We start from the raw sequence: 10,340 nt of genomic DNA on the forward strand, positions 1-10,340 counted from the left end.
GTTTGATATAAACTTTGACAATATTGCATTTAGTAATTTTTGGAAGTATGATCCAACTGAGTGACAAGACTGTTAGTTTCACCAGCAGATGTCACTAGTGAGCAATGAATCAAGTAATGAACCTTTTTGCAAAGCAAAGGGCTGGAAAGGTTCATTGCTTCATGAGGCTTCATTTGCCCATCACTAGCTTGCTGTGCTTCGTCATGCTTCGGAAGTAAAAAGCCCAAACCGTTCTTGTGAGACACTTACGACAATAAACACACACAGTATACCTGAAAATGAGGTAAAAACATTGTCCTTTAGAATGTTTAGATACTTAAATAGCACATTTATACAACAACAATGTCCGAGAATATTGCCTACTAGCATAAGCTCAGGTTAATGTTAGCCACAAAATTAAAGAAAGTAAAACTCACCTTCGTGTCAGTGAATGTATAACGAGGCGTACATCTTTACCGTTCTCCATCTTACTTGTTAGGGCTTCGGATCGATGTACATACCTCGGCCAATCCCTGCAAGCACCTAGTGTAAAATGCCATTTTCAATAGATCGGAAACAACCGAGCCCTTTTCCCCGAATGCGGAAGCTGACATGCAAAGAGCCCATTCGGCGGTAAAGTCAAGCGGAAAAACCAACACACTCGTGACCGTGTCTTAGCTTCATAAGCTTTTCTGCCAGTGTTGCAGTTTGTGGAGATAAAGAATCTCTCATCTGTTTTTCTTAAATAGATTTTATTGCATTTTTATATTGAAGTTTTCACAGGTGGTGTAGACTTTGTGTAGCAGAGTGGTTTTAGCAAGTTCCAAGGTTCTGTAAAAGCACTCAGAAAACAATACAGCATCGTTCTGATATCAGAAAATACAACTTGTACTTTTGAATACTTTTATATTTTTAAAAGTCATTATTTCCGTACTTGAGGAAACTTTTGACTGAGCAACTTTTACTTGTAGTTGAATAAGAATATCTTAATAAGCAGTTGAGTTGAGTATTTTGTCCGCCACTGGTCACAACAGACCGGAGCACCACTTGCTACCAACAAATCTCCAATCAATCTGTCTACTTCCTGTTCTGTATTACTATTACTCTTGAGCAAGTTGCCTAGATACCTAAACTCCTTTGCTTTAATCAGAGATTGACTTCCAACCCAGAAGGGGCAGTCCACCTATGGCCTCAGACCTAGAGAAGCTGACTGGGTTGAATCGTGACCTCAATGTGGAGGAGGGTTTGTTTATCCCCATGATCCTGAAAGACGTGGACTGAAACTTTGGCTTCTGTCTCCCATGGCAAACTGGGTTGAGGGGAAGGGTTGGACTGAAAGCGACTCATAGAGTCCAATAATATGGCGGGTTAGGGGAGACCAGGACACGGGGTCTCAAGGATGAGCCCAAAGAAACTACAGGAAGCACCGCTTATTGGTGGCAGTTGAGGGTGGAAGCCTTGGCATGCTAGTTCCTGGTGGCATAATCTGATAAAGCACTTTCTGATTGAATTTCAGGATTCCGTTGTAGTGTCTTACTTGGTAGGAAACTTTAGTATACCACAGCTCGACTTGTCAATATTCTGACAAATACCTCAGTTGTGGGGAGCCTCAGTTTTCCACAGTTCTGCTTGGGTAACCCCCACACATTTTCTGCCAGATTTAGTTCTAAAGCTTCCTCTGGTGAAGCCAGATTTATTTTTATTTATTTATTTTACATCCACCTCAACCGCCAATATCACTAAAGAATGAATTCCATTTTCATTTTTCCAAGTAGACAACTGAAAGTTTGGGATCAAACCTAGTTGGTATTTCAGTTTGTTTATAATTTATTCCATTTTGATAAAAAATTCTCGTTTCAACTGAAGAAAAGCTGAGAACATGATGCTACCTCAACCATGCCTCACTGTTCTTTCAGTGATGTGCTTGTTTTTGTGATAAAGTCGCCTCTTGGAATTTTGGTCAAAAGTTAAACTTTCGGTTTCAGAAAATCATGATGCATTTTCCCCACAAGGTTTTGAGAGGTTTTAGAAAGATCCAGATATATTGTTAGAATAAAATTTTTTGTACCCTTTTCCTGACTGATACCTTTAAATATTGATATCATTTTGATTCTTTGCATCCTGAAATTGTCCAAAAGGCAAAAATAAGCAAACTCCCTACTAGAAGAGCTGAAGGCAGAATTCAATCTCTTTATTACAGAAATAAAATCAGATGTTAAAACATGTTTAAACAATGAAAGACATACATTTTAAAAACATTTCCTGTTTTAAACTTAAATATTACAAATAAATTACAACTAATGTGTTTTTGCATTGCCAGACAATAATAAATTGAATACAAGCCTAGAGTAAATATACAAATGATCAACCAGAAAAAATTTTTGTTTTTCTTTACAGTATGAAATAAAACGAGTTCCATGGTCAGATTTTTATATTCTTTATTCGAGGCAGGTTCCATCTTTTAAAATAAATGACTTAAGAAAATTACCTATAGTTATATTTTACAAAAGTTCAAATACACTTAAAAATTTGTAATATTTTTCAGAGAAACAAAGTCAAAATAAATCTACATATCCAGTTAACTATTTTCCCCGTTGTCCACACACAGTTTTTAAATTTGCACACTATTTATGTATACACATTTCTATATTTATTGTAATATATTATTTGTTACATAGAATTATTTTGAGTGTATTCATAAAAGGTAAGGACAAAATGTCACATTTTGAACAACATAAGGATAAACTTGTCCAGTTCTGGTAAAGTACACATTAGAAATATTAAAACATATTTATCATGAATCCAATTGTTAATATTCAGCTTGCTTAGATTATTACAGAACTACTTTGAAGTAAAAGTAATGTTTAAGGTCAAAGCTAAATAACTTCTATGCCTTATTACCATAAAACATCCCAAAAATAAATACTTTAATTCAAAGCCATCAGTGAAACACCAGATTTTTTTAAATTAAAGATATACTTCTTAGATAGTATAAAAACATTTAACATTAGTTCCTATTTATATAAACTGACGAAGCAGTTTGAGATTCCTGACATTCAGAGTCATCTTTCAGTGTGGGAAAAAAAAGAAAAGGAATAGTGAACTGTACAGGAAAATTGTTCTCTGGCGTTCTGCAGCTGTTCACATTGAGGTTGGCTTTGTGGTTGCTACGATAAAATCAGTCCAGACTTACAGTACTTCTAGTCCTTTTACTTGAGCTCCATCATGGATGAGGACTTATTACGCTTCTTGGACTTCCTGTACCTGTAGGCGAGTTGGATGATGACCACCAGGAAAGCCACGCTGAGTGATAGCAGTAACCACTGACCAGCTATGGCAGCGTCCTTGTCCACTTTCAGTCCCAGGAACTCAACTTTCTCATCATCATTCGTTGCAACTTCAAAAAAAGGCACACATAAAGCTAAGAATTAATGAAAATATAACATATTATATAGATTACCAAGCAGTGGACTCTCAACTACATGGAGAAGTTTGTCATGAATTTAGCATTCGGTTTGTTTTGACCTTCTCCCAGTAAGAATTAAGGATCCACCAAACTGATTTTTTTCACTTCCGATACAGATATCTGAGGCTTAGAGAAACAGAGCAGAACTGACTTGAAATGTTTCCCAGAAAACGGACATAAAAATAGTGAATTACAAATTTATTTGATAATTGTGCACGAGTACAGCATAATTAAATACAACAATAACTTCTCAAGCTTGGTCAAACATGTAAACACAACAGAACTTTAATTTGCTCAGTCATTGTAATTAGGGGTAGGGGTGCGCTGATGGCAGTTTTCCAGGCAAAATGTTGTTAAATATAGCAAAAACGTTGTTAAGTTGGCAACAGTGGGTTGACTTTTTTCCACCCACTGTTAGTAGTTCTGCACTACTTTGTGTTGGTCCAACACACAAAATCCCAACTAGATACACTGAGTTCTTTTATGATGCAACAAAATCAGTTCAATCTCCATGCATTTTTATAGCAGGAAAATGCATGACTGAATAATGCCATCTTGTATGCTGATGAGTCAGCATACAAGATGGGGAACACTCACTGAATACTGCAGTTGTTTGTGTGTGAATGCCTGAATGCATCGATCATACCTGAAGGTCTCCAGTTGTAGTCGGGCCACCCACGGACCTCGTTGTTCTTATTGTTCTGCTCCTCCAGCCATGTGATGAGAGGTTGGAAGTACTGCATGAGAGGCTGGGCGCTCATCTTGGACTGACCCGTGATCATGGCCATGGCTTCCGGCCATGGCTTACTGTAACCGAGCCGCATCACATCCCTGTAAGTGGTGATGGTCAAAGCAGAGATCAGGAGGAGGAAGATGAAGGGTTTGTTGTTGAAAATATTGTTGTTTGTACTTTTTCACACAAGGCCAGGCAAGTTAGGATGGTCTTTTCCCATACTGCTTTTGAATTCACACTAGTTTTGTTTATTTAATACAGTAATTAGTTCACTCTGAAACATGAATTACTTCTTCACATCACTAAATCTTCTCTCCAGCCATCAACAGAAGACGATCCAAGAGCAAGGGCGTCAAACTCATTTTCAGTTTGAGCCACATGAAGATCACGGATGTCCTTAAAGGGCCGGTCGTGTCAGAATGTATTGCTAAAACCCCCTAGCCCAGTGGTTCCCAAACTTTTTCTCCCCTCCCCCCCAGTGGTTTCCAAACTATTTCTGGGCCCCCCTATGGCTTACAAATAGCTGTCTGGTTGAACGATGTGTGTGAGCAAAGTGGGGGGCGGGGATTCTTAGAGACTCCCTGTTATATTCAGCCCCGGGTCAAGATGAACAGGAGGGGGGAATCAACTTTTTGGGGGGTAAAATGAATCGTAGCTGAACATAGACAACAACACCAGTAGCCTAAAAGCTACTTGTTAACAAGCTTAAGGTGCTGTATTGATATTAGCTAGTCATCTTTTAGCTAACATTACCTGCATCCAACAGCTTTACTCAACTCAGTCTGTTAGTTTGGGGAAAACTGTGAAAAGTTCTTTGTGTTTTGCTGGTTTGCTGCCATGATTCTAACACACCTGCAGCAGCAGCAGTTCTCCTTCACTGCCCACAGGTGTAAATCCAGCGCAAGTGTTGTAGCGCTTATGTTGCGTTTAAAGGCGGCTTGGTAAAACAGGTTACCACATGTTAACAACGGATTGAACAGTTTTAACTGCTGATAAAAGTGACAGGACACAGATATGGGAAGTGCGGAAGCCCCTACTGTATCAAATTGACATAGGAATAACAGAGTTGGACATTCTAAGGTAAAAACCCAGCGCATACAGCGTTCATGTTTTGTTTTTTCATCCAGACGGCTTCCCGTGCCCCCCCTGCAATGGCACGGTGCCCCCCCAAGGGGGCGTGCCCCACAGTTTGGGAACCTCTGCTCTAGCCCATTTGCCCTCTCCATTGAATGAGTACTTCTTAAATGAAACATTGAACGTCATTTCACATTGATGTAATTTGGCTGTTTATGGATAAGAACTGCTTTGATTGATTTCATAAAATAACATCATCACCTTCCTAATTTAATTGCCTAAATCTTTTTTTTTTTTGCCAAAAGATGATTTAAGCAAAGAAAATAACTTATTTTAGGAAGGTGACGATAATTATGCACACAACTGGCTTTTTTCAAAGTACTATATTTTTTTCAGGTACATACTGTCTGGAAAATACATGATACCTTTTTTATGGCCCACCATAAAATCTATGGTGGGCCAGATTAGGTCCCAGACCTTGAGTTTGACACTTGCTTTAAAATAATCTGTAGGATTCAGAGTACACTGACCCCAGCAGCTTCCCAGCTTCTTTAGATTGGTAGATATCACACGTGTGCAGAGGCCCATTATGCTTAGCTGCGTCACACAGAGCTTTGTGGAACTGAAACTGGATGACGAAGCTGACGAAGTACCTAAAAAATATGAAAATATGCACTTTAAGGATTATGCTTAACCGCCAAGTCATGCGTACAATGTGCAAGTCCTATTTTCTTATCTATTTATAGCTGGAGCATGTCAAAGCAGTTATCAAGCTAGCTGTGCTGAGCTTCAACACATCTTATTTGTTTTGCAAACGCAGCACTACCGGACGTATGGCACGCTCGCAGGGATGTGGAACTTTGCACCCGGGTCAAAGTCATCCTCGGTGCGGGTTACAGGGGGGCACAGGCCCTGGTACTTCAGTCTGCAATAAACAAAAATCATTTACAAATTTGATTGTTATTGCGTAATCAACCACTTTATGATGAGCAATTACAATAACAAGCACGTTTTATAGCTGAAGTTCTTCACCTAAGGTTCCACCACTCTTTGTTATAATCCGACGATGGGATGCGTCCGTCAAAGACCTTCCACCTCCACTGGTCCATCAGGTAGCCAAAAGGCAGGAAGGCAATTTTGTCTAGCGCCATGCTCATCAAAAAGTTGATGTCACTCTCTGCGCAAGAGTGAGATATTTATTACTTGGAAACAAAACAAAAGCAAAAAACGAATGCATTGCTCTTATCGTGGCTCACCGTGGTTACTCTCCACTTTGTCCAGGAGCCCGATGCTCTGCAGATGTTTGGGCGTGGAGACGGACAGCGCAAGAACATCTCCGATGGCTTCGTGGAAGCCTGGGTTAGCACCAGTGCGGAATGAAACAGGCTGGTCTTTGTACTGCAGGAAGTACTGCACATGGCCCATCTCATGGTGCACAGTGATCAGGTCATCCATAGTCACAACAGTGCACTGTTTTATCCTGGAAACAAAAGCAGACACGCAATTACAGTTCAGCCTTAAAATCATTCCTTAAAGCTCCAAAGGAGCCACAGGAAACTCTGAAACCACAATACAGAAACACTCACTTCTATCCTCTCTTTCTTCTGAACTTCACAGGAAAAAGAAGGAAGTCAGACAGATAAAAGGAAAGAGGGTTGCCAGTAAGATAAATATCAGATGTTTTCCCGACTTACACTTCCTAAATATATTTGCATGTATGTTATCACTCATCCTATGCTTACCTCCAGTAACGTTATCTAAGTACTCTTAATTGCTCTTCATACCTAAGACTAAAAAATGTCTCTGACGAAGCTCGTCAGTAGCTGCGTTTCCATTAACCATAAAATTGCAAAAATTGAAACCATGAAAATAAATGTGCTTAATGGAAACACACCAATTAGGAAAAAGTTTTTGTGCTAGAATACAGTGGTTTTTCGGCCATATTAAAATAGATGTATTTCACAAAACTGTAATGGAAACACTTTTTTTGCATCACACAAGTCACATAAAAAGTTGTGCATCATTTCAACATATTGAATCCATAACTCTTCTGTAAAATGGCCAACTACAATTTTGCCCAAAACGCCACATACGTAGCTGTTCATAACTAGGCAGGGCTTGTTGCTCCAACACCTGAATAAGACGTGGACGTCTCCTCTGATTGGCTGATAGATGATGAGCATTTGGCACCCTGGCTGAATTGTGAATATATCTCCTCTGTCGCTGCCATGAGTTTTAATGACTTATTTACATAACATGTGAATAAGCATAAAATCCAAAGGGCTGAAATCCAAAGGGATATTCATGCTTATTCACATGTTATTTTAATATATAATGGAAAAACAGCAACTGCAAAATTGTGTTTGTTCAAAATTAGCAGAATACACACAAAGATGTGTCCACTTAGCAGCTACTAACTTGATTGGTCAGGTTTTTACGTTATTTTTGGGCTGGAAACTCTGTCTGTCAGATCTAGCAACCCTGTGAGTACCCCTGGCTGGGAATCACTGCTGTAAGATCTTAAAGAAAAAGAAAAATCTAACAAGAGTTCAACCTGAAGTCCTTTCGGTTAAAGAAATCCCACGCAGAGGCATGGCACACCACCTGGCGTCCGTCAGTCGGCTTCTCCAGCATGGATTTGTCCCAGAACTCTTGTGGCATTGGCAGTAGACCCAGGGAGGTGAAAAACCTGTCCGATTCCTGAAACATCCTGGTTGCATTCCAGCCCTGAACAAGAACAGCATTGCCTGCATTGACTGTGACATTTTCTCTGGGAATTCAATAGAGGCTTTAACGTACAGAGGAACCAACAGGCGGTCTTTGTTTTCTGATTTTATGATCATTATGTTCTGTATATTTCATGCATTTATTTACCTGTGCCACCATAGCCGGTGTGGCATCGACTTGTGTGGCATCTGGGTAAGGCATGACTAAATCCATGATTCCAGACCATGTCTGTGCCCACATGTTGCCTGAAATGTCGAAGCAGAATAGCAGCACTTTTTATGTCAAAGACTAAGAGGTTAGGGAGCAGGTCACTCTGCCGTGTCGCTGTTTAACCATGTGGGATTTGTGATTGTGACTGAGTCCATGTGGAACTGTCACACACATTCTCACGCTTTATGCCTCTAAAAGAAAATTTGATCTAGCTGAAATCCAAAGGCATCTGCAGCCAAAGACAGCATATGGATGGGATTTACTCCCATATAAAAAAGGAGAGTTGTGGCTGTAGTGTTAGAATTCCCAGGATTCTGTCAGAGAGGGATTTTTCCCTCCCTTGCTGGACGTTATTCTCCACACTACTCTACTACAATGAAAACATGAAGCCGGTGCAAAAACCAAGCTACTGATACATTGTCCATATGGTTTTCAACCAAAAAGCTCTACACTTACCCAACAAGTGAGCAGGGATGGGCCCCTTTAAGTTGATGTTATCTGAGCCATACTTTTTGTAAAGAGCCCTTCGAACGTAGGCGTGTACGTTGAGATAGAGCGGCTCCAGTTCCTTCCACAGAGCCTCCAGGTCCTCTTCAAAGGTTGGGGTTTCATACAGGGACCGCCAGAAAGCCCCATTATCAGAATGCCCTGAAAACGGCACCGAAGGTTAACACATGTGTATTTAAAGTGGCACTTTTGCCTCACAGTTTTGTGCTACATTCCTCATCAAGTCGACGGGGTTATGGGTTAACCCACTTTCCCCTGACCGCACTCACTTGAAGCTGAGATTTATTTGAACTTGTTAAGCAAAAATAGTTATTGTTGGAGGAGTGTTAAGCTCAGTTCTGAGGTTTTCAACAGCTGAATAACTTAAAGCTGCAAAAGATGCTGAATAATTCTGTTGTAAATGTTCTCTTATCAGAAAATATCACTTTCCTTCTGTAAATATAGTTTACTTTAGCACACACACACAATATATGAATAGAGAGCTATTCTTGTTCTGCTCAATGTTATTAATAGTGAATCCTAAATATACTTTAGGATCAAATGCTAAATGTATTTACAGTTTAGGTTTTCATAAACAAGATTAGTTGGTAATTAGCCCTAGCTTTCAACAATTTTCTCTGAACCAGCATATCCACACTTTGCCAATTTGTGCTAATTGCTAACATAGCTTGTGTTAGCTCGGCACATATTGACATAAAACAACACAGGATGAATCCTGTGATTCTGGTTCTGCTAAGAAGTTACCACCGTCTTCTCTGTTTCCCATTAATTATTTAGAATTTTTCATCAAAATAAAGAAAATATACACCAGTTTCTGCGTTAAAACTTCATAACTGACAAAGAGTTACTTTTGTTTTACCAAGATTGACGACATTTAAAAACCAGTAAAACCTTGGAAAAATTTAGCAAACAGGTTAATTATCTAATTTTAACAGTGTCACTGAAAACATTTTCATGCAGTAAAAAGTCCAAACATTTGCAGCATTAAGGAACACAGTATAAGACACCAGTCTAACATTCTGCATTCACCCATTGTTTATATTTGTCAGCATTCATTTAAATTACATTCCCTGCCTCAAAGGCAACCTGGAAAACATTTCCTGCTGGAGAGAGAATGAGGGAATTGTACATGTAAGGTAAAATTAGATCCAGATGACATACCATTGAGTGTGGCAGCCTTATTGACCAGTTCAACATATCTCTTATAATCGTCACGAATTACTTTGCCAGCAGCGTCTCTCCATCCTTTCCAGGCAAACAACAGTTCATCATAATCCCTGGACTCTGCCATGATTTTCTGAAGATCTGAAAACAGAAAGTTATATTTTATTACTACCTATCATGATTAATTAATTAGTTCTATACTTAGCATAAATTTAATCTCTAAATGTTTCTAATTAAGTTGAAAAATTCTTAACTTTACCTGGATCCAGTGGATGACATTTGCCATCTGCCCTACAAACTTCTGCCACACTATATTTGGTTTCCATGCTTGACATAATATTATTTAACTGCAAAAAAAAAAAAAAATAGATAAAACATCAAATTTTCCCAATCATACAGAAATTCACAAATGAAAATATATATATACTACCCCAGAGACTGGGTATGTAGCCCCAGTAATGAACGAACCATCAAAGCTGA

At 39.1% G+C, this 10,340-nt stretch overlaps 1 protein-coding gene across 4 annotated transcripts in view; it reads right to left on the reverse strand.

The window, feature by feature from the left end:
• Window positions 1–2,945: 2,945 nt before the first annotated feature.
• The window catches only part of ace (angiotensin I converting enzyme (peptidyl-dipeptidase A) 1), a 26,516-nt gene continuing 19,121 nt past the window's right edge, over window positions 2,946–10,340 (reverse strand). For 2 of the 4 annotated variants that reach the window (XM_015050733.1, XM_015050731.1), the window contains 11 exons: window positions 10,120–10,207; window positions 9,858–10,001; window positions 8,646–8,837; window positions 8,127–8,224; window positions 7,807–7,979; window positions 6,509–6,732; window positions 6,285–6,429; window positions 6,079–6,177; window positions 5,783–5,905; window positions 4,089–4,276; window positions 2,946–3,385 (listed from right to left, as the gene is read on the reverse strand). In XM_015050733.1, the coding sequence (XP_014906219.1) occupies window positions 3,189–3,385; window positions 4,089–4,276; window positions 5,783–5,905; window positions 6,079–6,177; window positions 6,285–6,429; window positions 6,509–6,732; window positions 7,807–7,979; window positions 8,127–8,224; window positions 8,646–8,837; window positions 9,858–10,001; window positions 10,120–10,207 (1,671 nt within the window). In that variant the 3' untranslated portion in view covers window positions 2,946–3,188. Of the gene's footprint in view, window positions 3,386–4,071; window positions 4,277–5,782; window positions 5,906–6,078; window positions 6,178–6,284; window positions 6,430–6,508; window positions 6,733–7,806; window positions 7,980–8,126; window positions 8,225–8,645; window positions 8,838–9,857; window positions 10,002–10,119; window positions 10,208–10,340 lie in introns of all 4 variants that reach the window. The other 2 variants (XM_015050732.1, XM_015050734.1) reach the window with 2 other exon arrangements.

Source organism: Poecilia latipinna, unplaced genomic scaffold, assembly GCF_001443285.1.
Source record: "Poecilia latipinna isolate Pla-1442-1.1 unplaced genomic scaffold, P_latipinna-1.0 Scaffold1007, whole genome shotgun sequence".
NCBI classification, from domain to species: Eukaryota; Metazoa; Chordata; class Actinopteri; order Cyprinodontiformes; family Poeciliidae; genus Poecilia; species Poecilia latipinna.